Source organism: Protobothrops mucrosquamatus, unplaced genomic scaffold, assembly GCF_001527695.2.
Source record: "Protobothrops mucrosquamatus isolate PMUCROS unplaced genomic scaffold, P.Mucros_1.0 scaffold841, whole genome shotgun sequence".
In the NCBI taxonomy this organism is placed as follows: domain Eukaryota; kingdom Metazoa; phylum Chordata; class Lepidosauria; order Squamata; family Viperidae; genus Protobothrops; species Protobothrops mucrosquamatus.
The window spans coordinates 91669-112487 of NW_015387096.1; the positions used below are offsets into that span (position 1 = coordinate 91669).

Genomic DNA, 20819 nt, shown 5'->3' on the forward strand with positions numbered 1-20819 from the left:
ATAACGAATAGTACCATCATTTCACTCATTAAAGGGCAATGGGACTGAAACTCAGGAATGTGTATAGTAGTAAAATATGCAAAACTGAGGCACAATAGGAGGAAATGCAGCAAGTTAGGAAGTCCCAGAAAACAGTATCATTAACTATTCATACAACTTCCTTTTCAAATGTAATAATACATAACAGGGCCTGCAGAGACCATAAGGAATCTTTTAAAAATTAATATGGAACTGAAAGGAATAGAAAAGATTCATATCTTCTTAGGAAAAATTAAAATTAATTGAGTGGATAGACTGGAATTAAATATTCTAAAAGGAAATAATGTTGATAGAGAAAGGATAAACATGGTCAACAACTTGTTTTCAGTTGTGTATGTTGTGTATGTTGTGTATGTTGTGTATGTTGAATCTTATTTTGCATTTACTGAAACAAAGCATTTTCCAAGTTGGCACTCTCCATATGTTCTGGTTCCACAACAACCAGCATTTCCATCCAAGATGGTTAAAACCTCTGGCAGTTGTAGTCTCAATACTAGACTAAGAAAGGAAAGGCACTATTAGGGCATACAGTATATATTTTTTGAGTAATCCAATGTTTATTATTGCTATATATTCTGAATATATAGCATATATGGTCACACAATCTAAAACTGCTCTGATGTAAATATGAGATATGGTGTCACCACTAACTAACACAAACTTCTTGGAAATGCCCCTTTAGTTAGAAGTCCACAACTTTTAATTTATACAGTTGATTATCACTATTTCACACACACACACAAACAAACAAACAAACACAAATTAAAGAAAACTGTTTTGTTTCAAATGCTGTAGCTTCAGCAGCTCCTTACAGATTTAAGTTTTATTCAAAAGTTCTACTGATGTTTGCTAAGGAGTATCCAGAAGCAGGGCAAGGTAAATAAATTCTCACTTTGCTTTCAGACAGATGTCTTTTAAATTATAGTTTTAACGCTATTCAGTTATACTTTTGAAATTTAAACAGTGTGAAATGGCATCAAAGAGAGCACTGAAGGGGCAGAATATAAACATATCAATTTATTAATCATTGTGGAAGATTCAATAATTCATTATAGCAAAAGTCTCTAGGACCAGATGTTTTGTTTTAGGGATAGTTCAGCCTTATTCAGAACTTAGCTGAAAATGTATCTGACACAATGGCTTCTGCAGCTGGCAAATTCATGCAGACAAGCTTGGATCTATATCATGAACTCCAAACCTGTAAGTGGTACATAAGCTTCACTCCACCCACCAATGTGCCCTATTCACACTCCCAAATGAAGTCTAGTACCGTATTTTCCGGCGTATAAGACGACTTTCTAAACCCTGAAAATCTTCTCAAAAGTTGGGGGTCGTCTTATACGCCCAGTCGTCTTATACGCCGGAAAATACGGTACTTTGAAATTGTTGGCTTAAGCTTGTGGGGTTCCAATTGAGAGCGCGCCACTCTCCTCGGTTCACTGCATTGGCAAATGCAATCGTGACCCACGAAGACTCGTCTTAAATGCGCCACGAGAGACTCCACCGGGACCGCTAAAGGAAGTACTTCTGGGGCGTTAATACAGCACGAACAAGCGGTAAAGTGACGCCGCTCCTCTCCTAGGGCCTCCTTCCCCTCCAGCTAACTTCGCCGGATACCACGGAGAGAAGCACCCTCCCTCTGGCTCTCCCCACGAGCCCTAGGGCAAGCGGGGGCGGACCGAAGCAGCGATAAAAGTTAGGCAGAGAAGGACCGCCCAGCCGCAGCCGTCTTACCCGAACTAATCGCGGAAGCGGCTGCTGGCCTGCTCGCGCCTCCTAATTCTTGATTTACAATGTGGCGGGGCAGGGCAGGGCAGGTATAGAAACCGCAGCAACAGCGCGGCCTACCTGGGTCCCTTCTTCCGCCGCAGAAGAGAGTCGCCAGAGAGGAAAGCGAGGGAGAAAAGGAATCGGCATTTTCCTCTGAGCTTCAAACTTGCCTTCTGGTGAACCTCGCCTCAGTTGATAGAGTGGGATGCCCACTTGGAAGAGGAAAACCATTTTCAGGAGAGGGGTCAACCGAGGAAGGATGGTAGCGATGGCTCCCCCTCCTACAGTCAAATTGGGTGGAGGACCTTTCCAATAATGTTAAAAGGGATTTTTTTTCTGGGTGATTTTTGAGAAGGAATAGGAAAAAAACAGTTTCACAAGATCAGCCTCCCTTCCTCTGTTCTAATGCAACTTTCTAGTGGCACCTGCCTGCCGTGACTGCCATGACACAGTCAATGACTGGGTTTGCAGATCTTTGTTTTTGTTGTTATTTATCTTACTAATGACTGAAAGGCACAAAAATGATGAATCTTAAGTATTGCTTCCTATATCATCTCAAAGTGATGTACAAAATACAGGTATAAATAATAATAAATTTGGGGAAGAGGAAAAGAAAGTAGAAGCAACAACAAAATCCAGAAAACACTACAGTGATGTAACAGAACAGGCCTTATGAATCATTCTTAAGTTGTGGTTTGAATAACATACCGTATTTTCCGGCGTATAAGACAACTTTCTAAACCCTGAAAATCTTCTCAAAAGTCGGGAGTCGTCTTATACGCCCAGTCGTCTTATACGCCGGAAAATACGGTATATGGATTTTAATTTAGATAGCTAGATATTGAAATAGTCTGATGTCTTTGCCAAACTATACTTATGATGAATTATGATGAAAATATAAAACGGATGTCTTAGAAACTGTGTAACGTTTATGATGAAGCAGGACGAGAAAATAAATCAGATATATCAAGTATTGCATACATTTTAGTTATTCGAGACAAGAACCTTTAAAAGAACAAAGTCTCTTTATTAAAAGTGCTGTTAGGCCATGCATTCATCTTACCTGGCAAACGTCCCTTCATGAATAAAAGAAGTCTTCAATTAATATACAATAGGTTGTCTTTAAAAAAATTCTTAAACTTCACATTCCCATAAGGTCTTTGCATTCTTATGAAGTTTTTATTTGCCGATTGCCTGCCAAAAAGCCACTCACTTTTGAAAACAAACATATTCCAATGGCTCTGCCAATGAAAGAAGGTCAAACCTCTCATGACAAGGTCAGGAGAACAATTCTAGTTCATTTCTGTCAGTAAAAGATAAAACGGAGGGATTCCCTTTTGGCAAAGAGAAGTGAAAATACGTTTTGTAGGTTCTCTTGGACAGCAGCACACAAAATTCCTACCTCAAATCAGTAGGAAGAAACAATTTAAATTATTGAGGCTAGTCCCAATTATTCATCCACTATTACTAGTTCAAATTCTACAATATCTACATACTTTGTAGCATTTACCTTCTTACAGGTATACACTGAAGACAGCTTAGAAAGTGAACCTTTTTTAAATTTGTCACAGAGTCACAGAAGAATCAGCTTGGTACGAAATAATTCTTGAGAATGTTCATTATTTATATGCTAACAAGTAATTGCTTATAAAAAAGAGGTTTTTTTTAGCTGCTTTGTCAATCATTTGCCTTTAAAAATTTCCTTTTAAGAATAGGATGGCTTTTGAGGTAGTGCTAGGAACTACCAGGTTTGATAAAAAAAAAAATACTATTGGCAAGACTAAAGTAAATGAATAAATGACTGACCAATACTAGGCAAGTACAGTATTAAAGGTTGCACATGATGGGATAGGATAAAGTGTCAGCAAGTAACTGGTGAGAAAATGTGAAGCTAAAAAATTGCAGTTCTAAAAATCATTCTTTTTTTTTTCTTTTTTTGGAATTCTTCCTGAATTTATCAGTAAAGAAAAGCCTTGATTTCTGTGATTGGCTTTTAGACAAGAGAAACAAAACAAAACACAGATTGAAATTCAGGATATTCAGGTACAGAATTCATTTGCTAGTTCCTTGAGATGCCTATGTGAATGTAAATATTACCTGCTGCTAGCATTCCACTTTTGATATTCAAGATGCCAATCTACAATCTTGTGCAATCTAAGGAAGCATAAGGTATCTATTTATAGTGCAATTGCAAATGGAGAAGACCGAGCACTATTTGTTGAATGAATTTAGATGACAGTTTTTTTTACTGAAGAACGTAATGGATTCTTGCTAACATAGCACATCAAAAATATATTGAAATACATAAGGAAGTATATCTCTTAAGGAAATGAGGCAAAAACAGGCTCTCAGCATTAAATGAAAATACTGATAGAATACTGAAAAAAGAGAAATATGAACAAGGTTCCTAAACTGTTTCCCCCTTTAGCTATTCATAGCTTTGTAATAAATTGAAAATCTTGTGTTTCTTAAAAAAATAATGTAAATAAAAATGTAATTCTTAAAATGTTTCCTCAACATATTACTTTCAAAATTGCAGGTGGCTCAACTGTTACTAAGTATTTACAGAATTCCTATATGAAATCAAAATTTTAAACTATGACGGTAAGGTTCATTAAATTCAATGACACATAAACCACCAAACATTTTTTTTAAAAAATCAAAGAGTGTCCACTATTTAATAATTCCTCATTTAAAGGTGGACAATTGCAAAGCAAACAGCATTGACAGAACTGAAATCAAAAAGTTATAGCAAATGTAATAAACGCCTTTGGGAACAAAAAGGGTATGATAAAAGTCAGTCATGAAGCAAAATCCTGAAACTATGTTTTACATTGCATTTTCTCACCAGCAAACATCGTGGGAAAGATTATAGAAAGATATATGGAGTAGTGGGACTAGAAATTTGAAGATTGTAGAAGATGGATGCAAACCATCACCAGTTTAAAAGAAAGATTGCTGTAATATCACGTTGGCATATAATAACTGGAAATCCTCAAGACAGATTTGGCAATGAAAGAAAAAATAAATATCAGTACTTTGTTTAGCTATCCAAAAGAAAATTAAATTAGCAGTTAGCTAAAGACTAGTTCAATATTTAGAATTGTAATATTTAGGTCTTAAAACACAAAACAAGGAGATATTCTTCACAACAAATATGTGTGTGTCTAAGAAATATCAAGGATGTAGCACAACCCAACAGCTTAGTCATCATACAAAGGAACCAAAGTTCAACAATTACTTCTTCACTGACATCGTACTATAAGTGCTCCTACAACACTTCTGAAGGAATATCTGAAACCATACACATATAAGAGGTAGTGCGCAGAAAATTTATTCAGGTATCAAAAAGCCTTATCAATTACTTGTGATACATGATGAGGCAAATATATATATATTATCGCAAACACGTCTTTTATTGAGTACAATAATTTCTATTACTCAATAAACCTTTTCTGGAAAGTCACTTGGGAAAATAAGAAGATGTAGTTCCCCAACCAGATTGTATTATTTGGCAATTGCTTCTTTCCTTCCCTTACTGGAAAAAGCAATAATCCTACTGTATGAAATCATTACTAAGGCATTCCAAGCATACTGTGTTGGACAAAAGGATTAATTCTGAAGAAGACAAATAGCTATATCTAACAGGAATTTAAGAACCTGCAAACATAACCAAGGAACAACAGTGTATTGTCCCTGCTCTGAATTGATGATTAATAAGGTACTTGTAACTCTCATGTAATCTTCATCTGCATAACCAAGTATCTTCCCCCCTTTGACCATTTCCTTATTCAACATCAGCTTAGCCAATCTAGACATCTGATGAAGGGAGGTGCAGTTCATGAAAGCATTTTAATAAACACATTTAATAAAATGTATTAACTGTAGTTGAAAAGGTGCTACCAAATTGCTTCTGATCTCTGTGCCATCAGTAATATCGCAACTATTCACTGTTTCCTCTAAAAAATCTGCCTGCTTTCTTAAAATCTCTATTTTCTTTTCCTTTTGTCTGACAATGAATTAGCCTTTTTATGCTGTATATTTTACTTGTGAGAATGAGTAAGATTAATCATTTATGGATTCTCCTAATCTCTGGAATCATTTCTGGTTTTTCCCTCTGCCTCAGACAAAGAAAAAGGGAAGCTGATATCAAAAGAGTTCTATGAATAGATGTCACTATCATAGGTGGGATGGGTTTGTCATCTGTCAAGCAAATTTGCTTCTACAATATTGACAGTATTTTAATGTCTTATGGATTCTTAACCATCAGTCACATAGTTTCAAAAAAAGAACAAGGGAAGCTGCAAACCCTATTGTTTTTACCGGAGAGAGGATTATTAAACACATTACTGTACTGAGTAAACAATTTCCAAGATGACCCAATATGTTTAATAATATCATCCTCACAACATCATCATCATCATCCATTTTGCATGGAAAAAATATTATATCTGACCAAAGCTATACAGGGAAGAAGCGAATTCCAGCACAGACCAAGGTAAAGAGAAAATAAATTCCTTTCACCATCTGCAATAACTATAAATTTATTTTATTTCCTAATAAAATAAGAATGTAATATAATGAAACTATAATAGTATTATACAGTACAATGTAAATACAATACAATAACGGAATTGCCTTACAACAGGGGTGTCAAACTTGCAACGTCACGTGACATGTTGCAACGTATCGCGACTTTTTTGCCATTGCCGGCAATGGGGTGGGCGCGGTTTCGCTATGATGCATCCGGCCTGTGGGCCGACAGTTTGACACCCCTGCCTTACATCGATTGATACACCATATATTGATCCTCAAGAAGCCATGAAGAAGCCTTACATTTGTACATATAGCTTAAAGATTTGCAGTGATCTTCATTTTTAAAAAATAGTTTCACACAAGAGTCTTCTCAATTCCTACCCAGAATCAAACCATGTAAAGTATGTTTATGTAAAGTAGGTACTCTGCATAAGTTGTAGGCCTTCTTTGGATATTACCATTTTGAAGAGAGAAAAATATTGTTTACACAATACTGAATCTTTCTCTTTTTAAAAAATCCAATCTCTGATCATCTCATACTTCATCAATTGATTATCTGTAACCTAAGTAGATATGCTGTTCCCTTTAATAACAATAAAATTAAAATTCTTACCTGATAGAATTATGAGGCCTATTTTCTACTTTCAACAAAATTTGTATGTCTGACTGGGGAGACACTGTGTAGATTTTTAATCTGCAATAAAAACCATTAACATTTAAAAAAATCACATAACAAAAAATACAGAAACTTTAAAACCTGTTGTTTCAGCAAGAGAAACCAACCAAAAGAATAATATACACAATACACTGTATTAATACACTGAAATAATAGAAAATACAAATATTTTGTAGAAGGAAGTACCTTTGCTGCTTGACAGGATCAGCTTCTTGAGGATCAATATATGTCTTCAAAATATCACACAAAGGTTTATCATCTGGGACCCTTTATCCAGAAATACAAATCATCAGTGAAGATATTTGTAGGAATAGACAAACCAGTTAGCATCACATTAATATGTACTGTATGTAGTTTTATGATTTCCTCTGTTTCAGCTATATATAGTTCATTCATATGTATATGTGTATATGTGTATATATATATATATATATACACACACACACACACATATATACACACATACACACACACATATATATATATACACATACACACACAAACACACATACACACACAAAATTTAGGAATTCATATCCAAGATACCAAAAATACTTTGTTAAATTTTTCCTGTTCCAGTTATTTAGTCCAATTGAAATAATTCTTTCACATCTTTAAATAAATCTTCCTGTTGTATATTCTTTTCTAGATAGGAAACCGAAGAAAGTGCTTGAGGGATGATGTTTACTAGGTTACACACCAAGATTGTAATACAGGATATAGCCATATAAAAATAGTATGTACAATAAGCCATGCTTTCTCGATTTAAAGCTTCCTAGATTACACAGATAAAGCTAAAAGTAGATAAGATGATATGCAATTTTAAAATAGTTCAAAGAGAAATATCCCAATAATTTGTTTATTCAGAAGCTTGTGTCTTCTTTCCAGACAAAAAAACTCAAATGTAATTGTAAAATATAATCCAGAAATTATTTAAATAATTTAATTACAGAATTATATAAACTTCAGTGAAAGTAAATTTGCTGGCAAGTATGTATGAATACCTTTGTTCTGTGAATTTAGCATGACTCTGAGGAAATATAAGCTTCAAGTGCCAGTAGAACTTTTGTTCCCTGAAAAAAAGAAAACAGTACAGATCCTTAAAATTCTTTTTATTACAAATGCAATTGTAATAAAGAGAGAGAGAGAGAGAAAATTCAAAACAAGTTAAGAAGTAGGAGAAACCTGTTCAGGGCTTGTTCATTTGGGGAGATATCAAAAGTCTTAAATTGTTCCCACCAAAATATAACCCAACAGGCAGGAAAATCAAGTACTTCCCCATGGCTCTAAATACAAAGTTTCTTCTACTTTTTTTTAATATGGTTTAAACTTAACTGCTGTTTTCCTTATATTTAAGGATTGATGTTTCTTTTCCCATTACACATGTACGTATGTATAAACACAAGTATCACAAGTATGATGTTAATAAATAAATAAAAACAATACAGTGCTACGGGTGTAAAATTATTTTGATCTCTGGGTAATAAAACAACATTCTGTCAGCAGATCGCAAACAGAAGCAGTGTAGATCAGTCTGTTCCTAGGTACGATGAAATACTACGTCCAAGTTGTTGGATGTAACAGCCTGAGAATATGCATAGCATTTTTCAATCTTTACTTAGAAATAAAGATGCATGTTTTGCTAGGATGAAATAAAATAATTTTACTTGATAAATTATCCAAGCAGACTGGTAATAATCTGAAAAAAAGAACGATTTTTGGAAGAAAGCAACTAACATTTTTAGAAAGGAGGGAAGTTGACTCATGACTAGAATAAGAAGTTGGCACGTATAAACAGAAGGGGAATAAAGAGAAGCAAGCACTGCAAAGAAGTTCTGAAAAGTCTGTTTCTTTTCTACAAATACAATACAAAGTAGTAAGGGGACTTGGAGACGACAGATAGTATGTATGCCGAAGCTGTTCTCAAAAAGTGTGAAGTGTCTTTGTTGGCTTTTACCTTTACCTAACGATGTACAACTAAATGTTGGAATTATATCTGTAATGTAGGACCATAACAAGGTGCTTCTTCAGAGTTAGGTTTCTGGGAACTAATTTATACAAACGATGAATTAGTTACTGACATAATTTTATCAATCTTGTGATAATCTGATGTACATGTTTTTAACTTCCATGAACATCTAGGCAGAATGCAGATAGAGGTTTATGGAGTTACGGTGTAATACTATTGGGTTATACTTTCATCTAGCACATTGGTCTTTTAAACAGCAGTGGATAGTCAGATTATGTACTTATTCACATAAATTTAAAAACACCTTTGACTGGACAATCACTTGTCTGACATGGTATAGGGCAGTGATGGCGAACCTTTTAGAGACCGAGTGCCCAAACTGCAACCCAAAACACACTTATTTATCACCGGGTGCCAGGTGGGCATGGCCCACTGGGTGGGCGTGGCTGTGGTGGTCATGGGAGATTGGGTGGGTGTGGCCAAGTTGGGCGTGATCACCTCGATGTTGCTCGTGGGAGGGACGCCTGTGGGGGCTGGGCAGGGTTGGGGGAGATCCAGGGGGTCTCTGGCAGGTGAGGCGATGGGCAGGAGGCTCGTCCTGCTGGGTGAGTCGAGGCAAGACAAGGCAGGGCGGGAGTGCCATTGTCACAGGGCAAGGTGAGGCTGGGGCGGCTGCTGCCTGACACCATCAGCCCCTGCACACAGAGGCCAGTGAGCGCATTGGTGCTGTGATGCATCCGGCCATGTGGGACCTCGGCGAGTTAGTGGGTGGCTGAAGAGGGACGGTTGCCATCTCTGGGGCATGATGCGCGTGCCCACAGAGAGGGCTCTGAGTGCCGCCTCTGGCACGCGTGCCATAGGTTTGCCACCACTGGTATAGGGTCTCCTGCTTTAGCAGGGGGTTGGACTATAAGGCCTCCAAGGTCCCTTCTAGCTTTATTCTGATTGAGGGTTGCCTATTTGCCCCTTAACTGTTTGAACAAATTATGCTCTACCAAATCTCTTTCTATTGTATTAATTAGCAGCAACATAGGATTCTGAAATTATCTTTTCAATTTCTATTCTGCTGACAAAATGTAGAAGCCTTTTGCAAATCTTAATTATCAGTGCAACACTATTTCTTCTTTCTCAGAAAAGGCACAATTTATACTTCACCTCCTTTGGTATGTAAGGGAAGCAAAATTTGTGTTGGAGTCCAGTGTTCTATAGGATTTTATCATGTATCTATTGTATTCATTTGCAAACACATTATCCTGCAATTCTTCTTTATTGGTTGCATCTTACATTTGGATGTTTTCACTTGATGCTTTCGTTCTATTAATGCACAGGAAAACTGTCTCCAGAAATTCTTTTGCCAACAAAATTTAGAGCCACATTAACTGAATTTCAACAATAAGGGTGGGAATAAAAGCATTAAAGCCCTTCACCAAATATAGAGACAAGACAGAAAAAAAACATAGAAACCATAGTTTTCACTTTCAAGAGATTTATAAACAAGACATTAAATCAGGGATAAGTACAGCCTATATCTGATAACGTAAGTTCCGGCTTCTAGAATTTTTCAAAAGTGAATGTTGATATCCTATAGCTCTTTTCTAGGGCTGTGTGGGCCATCAGTGAAGCATGTGTGGATCAATATACAGAAAGACAAGGGGGGGGGGAACACTCAGGAAACTGCAGCCAGTCTCCCAGAGGATGCAGTGACTAATGCTTGGAGGAGAGAGGTCTTGCTTGGGCTTCACCATTTATTAAGTTTCCCTTGGAATGTTTGTTTCACCCTGTTTGTTTGTTTGTTTGTTTGCCCAGTGCCACAGTCTCCCTTTTTCTTAGAAAAAAATCAGCATGATGAAAAAGGGAATTAAATGAGTATTTACCCAGAAAATTTAATTAGGCCATTGCAATTCACGAGATTATGGAACAAATTTAGCTGTTTTTAAAGTAAGAATCATTACAAGATTCTTTAGGCAAAAGAAAAAGAGATGAAAGATGTGGAAACTTTAACCAGAAATTATCTATGTCAATTTTTGTATTTACATGGACAGCAGCTAAAAAAGAGTTAAGTCAAAGTAATTGTGAATAGGGGTTATTCTTTTTAACTACTGATCAGTTGAATTAAGCATGAATCATAAGTTCACTGGACAAAAGCCATTTACATGCAAGCATCTGTCTTTCAGCCAATTCGATTATGTGTTTTTTTAGAAACCCCATGATGTTGCAAAAAGTACTATTGTGGTTCATTAAGACAACAATGAAATCATAGGAATGGAAAGCCATATTAATACTCAAACATAAACTCAATCCTTAATTCTATTCAAAAAGGGCCATAAAAAAAGACATAACTGAGGGTTCAGAAAGTTGTTGCTTTATATTTAAGTATGCCACAGAAGTCTGTGGACTCTGCCAATGGAAACAATGGGAAGTAGCAGCTCAAGGAGAAATAAGCAATGAACAAAGTAACTTCCATCCCTAATTCCAATTCATCAAAACTTATTTATTAAACAAACTTATATGGCTGCCCAACTCACACATGGTGACTACAGGCAGCATACAGAGTTAAACCCACAATTACCTCACTTTTCAAAAACTATTACCTTTTATGCTCTTCTAAACCACAGCAACACTGATTCAGCCTCATTAAGTGATTAAGGAGCATATCAAACTGTCAAAAATGTATTTTTTTAACACTACAATCTCTGAAGTACAAATATGATAGGTGAAATTCTAAGACCACAATCATTACTAGAGGGGCCACATATCAGTCTTGTATGTGACTGTGTGGTCTGTGCTTTTGGCAGTGGGAGAGTTTTGACAACAGAGAGTTTTCCCAGAGAGAGGATTGTATTAAGAGACTGCACAGTCCTTAGCTGGAGGGGAGAGATGGGAGTTTCAGGACAGCCACATCTTAGACCCTCTCGGGATATATTTAATAGGTTAGAAAGTTATGGCTTGAGTTGAGCAAGATTCTATTCATTAGGTGTAAGCAAAAAAAGGATTGAACCCAACTCTGGGCTTGGGCCTGATATCAAGCTTGCCAAACTCATGGCATAACTTATGAGATACTGTACATCTTGAAAGGTTCTAAGGTGGGGTTACCCTAAACCTCTTTCTCCTCCCCCCCATTCAGCTCAGAAATGCGCAATCTCTTAATCTGGACCTCTCTCTGGGAAAGCTCTGGTTTGCCGAAACTGTTTCCTGTAGCTTCTCTAGGTGCACATTCCATGCGCACTCCTACAGTATATTCCTCCCACTGTGAACAGTGGAAATGTAGTATTAAAAAAATGTTCCCAAAGAGAGACAAATTTCTCTTCAGCATGACTTGTCACCTAACTGCCATGTTGTTACCAGGATACTGAACTTGCCAAATACTCTTAGGTAGTAACTTTCTAATGAGGGAATACTAGGTTATTCTTTCAACCTGCTTTTTGGGAAGAGGTGATAGGAACAATAATGGTTCAAATTGAATATCAAAAGAGTTATGATGCCTGATTATATCTAGTAAGATTACATAACATTCTGATATAATTAGAAATAAGTCAGGTTTTTTTTTTTAGCAACCAACACCATTATCCTAGGAGTTGATCAACATTTTTGTCCTAAGTCAGCATCTGAAATAAATATTTAAAGATTTTAAGTTGCACAGCTCACTGTATAAGCAAAACTTTTATAAGTGATCACCTTATTGCTACAATGATCTGTATTCACTCACTCAACAGAACTGAAAGGTATTTGAGCCATGCTGCTGAAAACAGGAGCAAAATGAGCATGTTTCTATTGCAAAATTTACAAACTTTTTTTGCAAATTTTAATCTGACACTGTCTTGATCACTAAAGCTGGAAGTTTTGCATGTTTTTGTGATATTCCTACTTAGATACAGATTTCTACTTCGAGCATAGAAGTATATTGGCCAGTATGCTAATTTCTTCTTGCAAATGCCTTATAATAATATGAAATATTTGCAAGAGAGCCATCTACTGGTTTCCAGAATTATAGCCAAGTTACTCTTTGCAAGAAACAAAAAGCCTTGTGCATAAGCTTTTGTGGATCAATGTCTATTTCATCCACTGAAAGAACAGTTATTAAAACAAACTGTGCTAGGAAGACAGAGTATAACATTTGTGTATAAATATTGCAGACACAATTTATAGATTTATCTGTTGTTACATAAAAGCTTCCCTTCCTATCTAATTCACAGTTATGCTCCTTGAAATCAATGAAGTGTATTAGCATCTCCTTGTTGATGAAAAAATCATGTTTCTTTTCCATAATTCCCTGCAATAAAGCTAGAAAGTTTATATCATTCTACTGCTAATATCGCAATATACTGATGACAAGATTAAATGCATACTGAACATAGTACACACTGAGAAAACAACATAAATATAAATCAGTCAAAGGGCAACTTGATTCAGAATGGTGATAAGCAATCAGGACCCCTGTGGGAAAATAATTCAAAGGTTATAGCACAGTGGTGGCGAATCTATGGCACGGGTGCCAGAGGCGGCACGCAGAGCCCTCTCTGTGAGCACGTGCACCGTTGCCCCAGCAGAGTTCACCAGAGTAGTGAGCACGTGGCGTTTGGAAGTGATAGGGCAGGAAGTGAGCGAGCAAGCGGCGTTGGCCCCCCGGGGATGCCCCGGAGATGGTGAGGGACTGGCCCCGGCCACACTCACCCAGTCTGCCATAACCACTGCAGCCACACCCACCCAGTGGCCCATGCCCTCCCCTGTCCCACCTGAGGGCACCACAATGCTGTTGCAGCCCTGGCACTTTGCGATAAATAAGTGGGTTTTGGGTTGCAGTTTGGGCACTCGGTCTCTAAAAGGTTCGCCATCACTGTTATAGCAGGATAATGTTTTATTAGGATGCATCAAGAAGACACCCTTTCAGACCTGTGTTGTGATGTGTGCACCAAGTATGTAAGTGACAGAATATATCTGACATTGCACTGAATTTTATCACTTGCTCGCCTTAAGACACTTACACATAAAAGCCATATTTAAAATGAAGGACTTTGTTGAGCTAACATCATGCTAATAATAGTAGCCAGAAACTTACTTATTGCTATAGAAAGTAGAATTCTCTCGTCTCTTTGTGAAGCCAATCGGTAAAGTTTGCAAGCAGATCTTGCACCTCCGAGCTCGGTTTCTCAGAAAGTTTACCTGATGAGAGATGCAGGGTTTTCAAATGCAAGGATAAGAATTGCTTTAAAATGTGAACTACTTTAAAGAATTATTTTGAGAAATTATGGTTTAGCTCTACTAGGCCAAGCTTCACACGTTCAAGACCCAGAAACTAAGAGAATCGTGGAATCTTTTGCTTTCATTTAATTTGTCATGTCTAAATCTTGTTTCAATAAACCATAGTGAAGATTAAGCTTAAATTTTAGTCACTAAAGCAGAAAAATCTTCTAACCTCCTCATGACCCAACTATAAAACACAGGAGTGCAAAATTTGTTCTTACAAACTTACTTTTCTAAAAGTAAACCATAACCGAAATCAGATGCATCATGTTTCACAGAATAGATGAGATGTTCAACCATTTCTATATGGGGCTAGAGCATATAGCATATTTCTATAGGGGTGTCAAACTGCCGGCCCGTGGGCCGAATGCATCATAGCGAAACCGCGCCCACCCCATTGCCGGCAACGGCAAAAAAGTCGCGATACGTCGTGACACATCACGTGATGTTGCGAATTTGACACCCTTGCTCTAAGGCTTTGCCTTCAATATATGGGACTAAATCACTAAAGGTTAGGAAGACTGAAAATATATCCAGCAGCAACAATTCTCAAAGTCCTATCTTGTAGAATTGGCTGTTCAAAAATGATTGAATTTACCTAGAGTATATGCATTATTATCTCAGTAACGGGCTGTGCAAATCCTTTGGAAGAAATGCTTCAGAAAAAACAGGGATGGGTACACAGTAGCTCTTTTCAAATCATTCAAGGAGGGCCATTTTGCAGGTGGTTTCAGCAGCTTCTCCAGCTGCCTCTGCATGTGTGCATTTCACACAGCAGAAATAACAGGAAGCAGCTTCTAAAGCAGCTGTGCAAGCCTGGAAAAAGAAGTGGCTACTTTAATAAGCCAAAAAGAAAGGGTTTATACGCGTTCCCAAATGTTCTGAAACAACTCTTTCAAAAGGCTTGCATAACTCCACTCAGTAAAATAACCCCCCTTCATAAAACTGTAACTTGATTTTATTTATTTATGCCTTCATTTAATTTTTAAGTGGCATACATAAAGAAGGCGTTGACTGTTCTATACAAATGAATGTGCCTTCAAAAGCATACAGTTCTGCAGGGCTACATTAGATGAAACTTAACAGAACTTAAATTCCGTGTTAACATCGCATGAAATTATATTGGATAAAATTATATGAGATCTATGTTTATATACTAATATTCAGTACCAGAAATGATAATCTTTTCACCTTAACAAGGATTTACAAGTTGTCTCTTTATATCGATGTTTCTCAATTTTAGCAACATTAAAATGTGTGGACTTCAAATCCCAGAAACCCTTAACAATGCTCTAAAGATTTTCAATGTCACACTTAAATCTAATTCTTGCATATAAAAATAAGTCACAGATCCACAGTAAAGTCACAGATATGAAAAACAAGCTATTTCACAAAACGGCTCCTTTGGGGACAGTCTGTATATTCTTATGCACAAATAGCTGCCAGCAATCGGCATGCTCAGTCATCAAATGCTTATTTAACCAAATACAAAGAAATGAAGCTGCTCCTTTCCATCTTATCAATTGTTATGGAATCTTTCTACTGCTCTTGAGATGTATGAGCCTTTCTAATGAATCATTCATTTACAGATTAATTATATTTTAATTGTGAAAGTGCTTAAGTCGCGTATGGAAATAAATATGCAAGAAATTTGTACTTTCAAACTTGCCCTACATCTATAGAATATCAAAAATCAGATGAGGCAGAGCGCCTAGCATACATTGAAAGAAACATCTATGGGCATTCACATGCTTACAGGGTGCTTGCAAAGCATAGCAAGTTTCCTACACAAATCAAAAGCAAACCCTTGAAAACCTATTGCTGTATTATCTCTCTAGTTATTTCTTGCAATTCTAAATGAGAAATTTCCACTTTGCTAGCCGTTATTCCCTTAAGCTGTCTTTATTCAGCAAAACCGAATAGTGTCAGCACTGCTTCCGAATAGATGCTTCCAAGTGAAACCAAACAGCTTAACCATTTTCCTTTCTACATTCACTCAACCTAATCATTCTGCAGACACACTTCCTGCTTCTACCAGCAGCAATTATCAAAGAGGGGGGAAAAAAGGTGGAAAAACACATCTTTCAAACAATAAAATGGAAGATTTTTCTGTGGGACAATGCTCCCTGCAAAATTCTGTGTATCACTTGTTTTATGCAGAATATAGGCTTATTTATAGCTCTAGAACACGGGTGTCAAACTCGCTGTGTCACGTGACGTGTCGCAACGTATTGCGACTTTTTTCACATTGCCAGGACTGGGGTGGGTGCGGCCTCCACATGATGCAACCGGCCCACGGGCTGGCAGTTTGACACCCCTGCTCTAGAATTTTACCATTGAATGGCAAACATGAAGAAATGCTCTTCATTTTGAAGTGTCTTCAGTACATTAGCTCCTCCAAGGGCATTCTAGTAATCTTTGTGATTTATCTTTGTCCTTTTTTCTTTCCTTTCTATTTCCTTCAAACTTAACAAAGACAACAGCAGGAGCTTCCATGCAGGGATATATGCACTCCTGTTCAAAGTTACAATCAACCTGAATAAGGGGACATGATCTGGATTTAAAGTTCCAATGGTCAGGCCCACTCCATAGTCATGGGTCTAAACTTTGGGTTCTTGGCAATACAGTCACATGTGACTGCGTGTTACAAAGTTTCTGCTGAAAACTATACTTACTTCTGGTTTTTGGTAAAGCCACACCCATACTGAATTACTGGTTTGCTTAATGACCTCAGATACACTTAATGACTCTGGTGATTTGTTTAATGGCCATCACAAAAAGGTCATAAAGGGCAGGCTCCATTATGGACATTTGTTGAGGACTACTTGTATGTGTATCAAAAAGACCAACTATCTGCCACATCTATAATCAAAGCCTCATCCCTTTTTTACTCATGACTGTAAATGCCGAGAGAAATAATAATAGTAATAGTAATAGTAATAGTAATAATAATAATAATAATAATAATAATAATCAGGCTATCAGAAGTGTAACTTCTGATATTGCTTAAAAGAAGGCTCTCAACATCTCTACAAAATACTCTGAACATCTAAAGTAGTTTATAAAATTAATATTTCTGAAGGGAGGTCATTTTTGACTTTGCATGGGGTATATGGAAGAATACAGAGGTCAGATACAGGAGCCATCCGTACAACATTCTCAAAACTTGAGTTTAAGACTGTATCATCATACCAGTCAGTTTACTGCCAGCTTTCTCTTGCCCAGGCTGAAGAAAGGCCAGCTTCAAGGCTAGCAAGCCATGATCTACTGAAAGACTTATAATCGGTTAAGTTCATATACCATACTAAGCCACAAACACAGCTTTCAAACTCAAATACCTGGACGCCTACAACATACTAAGCCAAATCCAAATGAATATAATGGCCTTAGATTTATTAAGTTGAAAACTGTGAGACTTTCAATCCCTTTTCTGTTGACCTAATGGGAAAGGGATAACATTCTGTCCTGGAGGAGGATGAACTTTTGTTATTTTGTTAGCTTGGAAAAAATGATGATATATAAAATAACCAAATAAAAACAATATGCCATACTGAGTAGTATTCTCCCAACTGTTGGGTTGCCAATATGAACACAGTTGCTATATTTTAATTAAGAATTACCACAGTACAACAATTATTTTCCTGAGGTTAAAGAGGTACTAAACTCAGTTTAGATTAACATCTTTTTCTTCTAACAATATCTGTATCTCAAAACTTCCTTACAACAATCTTCAAATGTTGTTCAGCGTATCCATTTCAAGGTAACCTTGAATATAATGTGATCTTCCATGCTTATCTTTTCATTATTTACATTCCCAATCTTTTTTTCTAGTTGAAAAAAATATAAAACATTTAATTTATTTAGAATATTTACAAATCGATTGCTTTTGGGTTTATGAGAAATAGTATCTCGAGCAGCTCGGTCAGTCATTCTTCCCACGTCTTCTAGATATCGATAATCTGAAGAAGAAAAACAAGGAAAAAGGCAAGGAGATATTTTACTGAAATAAAAGTGATGCTGATATGTAAAAATATAAAGAACCCACATATAAGTAGTGTCTTTAGCATTAAAATATTCAGTATGTATAAGAATGTAGTTGAACCAGAAGCAATTAAGATTTTGCAATACCTTTTAAGTAAAGCTATTATTATTTTCAAAGTCAGAAAACTTCAGAGTTGTTGTTTTTTTTCTTACTCAAACATGCTTTTTTCCTGGAATCATAAAGTTACCATACAACCCCAGGAGAAGAGAAATTTCTTTAAGGAGAAGCTGGGGTTTCATATTTTATTCTGATTTTTTAAAATTCTCTATGCTGTTTTGATGGTATTAGTGTATGCTAGATCTGACTAGTCACTGACTGCAAATAAATTTTATTATTATTATTGCTCAGAAGTGCAGTGTATGTACCCATTCCATTCCTGTTTTTCAAGTATTTTTTCAAGCTTTGGAGTCTGCGAAATTTTAAGTCTGTATGTGCTAGGATTAGATTTCTTTTAAGAAATATACTTACATTGCCTCATTCTCAGTCCAAAATATTCTCAACCTATCTTTGTGTTCTATCCGACATACTATTGTGTTTGTTTTAGGATACTAGGACAAACTACACACTGCTAGTATAGTAAAAAGGAGCTTACTATTGGCACAGTAGCAAGAGTTTACAAAAAAATATTAATTTTATAATTCTATTAAAAAACAAACAAACTATATAGCACACTGCACTAGTGTAGATCATTGCTTATCCCAAGCCCTACAGTACTTTGAGTATTTTTATTGGACTAATACTCTTACCACTTAGAAGAGTTAAGTTGCTGAACTCATTCACTGAAACAAAGGCCGCTTTTTCTCTGATTCCATTACAGCTGTATAAAGCTTTATGTTTTTTTACACAAGCCAAACTGAAAGCACAAAAGCAAAGAAACACTGTTATTTTATTTTCAGTACCTAAGATTAAAAAAAATAAACAGGTCTTTGGTTTATACCTACCTGCATGAATATTTCATACATCGAGGGCATCTGTATTTTGCTGCTTCTGTATTACAGAGTTCACATCTAAAAAATGAAATTGGAGACGCTACATGTACAGAGGAACAGCACATAGAAATGTCTCTACAGAAAGGAACTTTGTAAAAGACAAAGTAGTGAAGAAAAATTATCAGAATTTTTCACTTTTGTTTAAGTGCAAACTCCCATTAAGCAGCCTTGGCTATCTCCCCAGAACTGATTTATTACAAATTAATAAACTCTGTCGGGATGTCTTTGCTGTTAACAGCATTCCACTGCATTTCCTGCAAAAGGTGTTAAAATACTGTTACTGATAATCTGAACCCCTTGAAGCTTCCAATGAGAATCAACACAACAGGGTCTTACATCCTGTTAATGGCCACTCTCAGGATTCTGGCTTATCGTTTGTCAGCAGCATCCTGGTAAATGCTGCTTTGTCATTTCTTGCCAGTAGAAGCAGCTAAACAATGGAAATTCTTTTCCATGCTTTGTTTAGCCTGAAATGTAACTGAGTAACTTGGACTGGTGCCCCATCAGCTAGAGATGATGCATCAAGAGTTCCAACTGGCACATCATACTAAATCAGAAATACACAACCTGAACACCAGCAATTTGTGATCTGATCTACAATCAGCTCCTGGCTGGGTCTTTGCTCTTGTAATTGATGGCACACCGATATTAAATAAAAAATCAAATCCTAATGGTGGGTTTCTGCACCATATGATGTCAAACAGTCACAATATGTGAGCCTAGGCATTGAGATGCCACTATTCTAAAAATGTGTTTTCTTTTTAAATTACCAAACTGACATAGTTTTGGGTCTTTCTGTTTTACACTGTTACCATATCTGGCTATTAAAAAAAATCAATTCCTGGATGGCTACAGAGAAGTACAGAAAACTCTAATTTCTTGGGGCCATGTAAGTTTTCCAGTTTTTGCAGCCCAGATATGGTAGCTTTTTCCCTCGTTATGTATATGTTGTCATGTGAAGATCACCTGAAGTGTTAATACCATTTTATAATGCCTTGGTAAATCTACACTTGGAATACTGCATCCAATTTTGGTCACCACGATGTAAAAAAGATGTTGAGACTCTAGAAAGAGTATAGAGAAGAGCAACAAAGATGATTAGAGGACTGGAGGCTAAAACATATAAGGAACAGCTGCTGGAATTGGGTATGTCTAGTTTAATGACGAGAAGGACCAGGGAAAACTGTGATTGAATCTGGATGTTCTGCTTCGGATACCACGAAGCCTCCTCCCAGAAGGTAACAAGGAAAAAGCAGCTAAACAAATCTTTTGGAGCAAAATAAGCCTGATCACAAGGCATACCCTTTCTTTTATACATTGCTTTATGAATAAAATCAGAGCATGATGAATTTTTTTACATGGAACTAACTCAATTTTTAATTTTAACTGCTGTGGATTTTTTTTCTTTCAAAAAGGCCAAGTGTCAGGTTGCTGACTTAGCATTTTCCAAATTGTGCTTTAAATCTAGGTCAAACTGATCCTGACATAATTTAATACAGTAAATTCTGAGAAACCATTTATAGATACAGGAAGAACAGGCCTTTTTCAGGTTTGTCA

General features: G+C 36.5%; 1 protein-coding gene across 1 annotated transcript in view; it reads right to left on the bottom strand.

Annotated features, from left to right (window-relative positions):
• Nucleotides 1–20819, bottom strand: part of ZNHIT6 (zinc finger HIT-type containing 6) — a 43493-nt gene that overhangs the window by 17060 nt on the left and 5614 nt on the right. Inside the window, exons 2-8 of the mRNA XM_015818998.1 lie at nucleotides 19215–19280; nucleotides 19020–19126; nucleotides 18105–18190; nucleotides 14047–14150; nucleotides 8026–8094; nucleotides 7208–7288; nucleotides 6959–7039 (exon numbers count right to left, since the gene is read on the bottom strand). Coding sequence (XP_015674484.1) covers nucleotides 6959–7039; nucleotides 7208–7288; nucleotides 8026–8094; nucleotides 14047–14150; nucleotides 18105–18190; nucleotides 19020–19126; nucleotides 19215–19280 — 594 coding nt within the window. The remainder of the gene's footprint in view (nucleotides 1–6958; nucleotides 7040–7207; nucleotides 7289–8025; nucleotides 8095–14046; nucleotides 14151–18104; nucleotides 18191–19019; nucleotides 19127–19214; nucleotides 19281–20819) is intronic.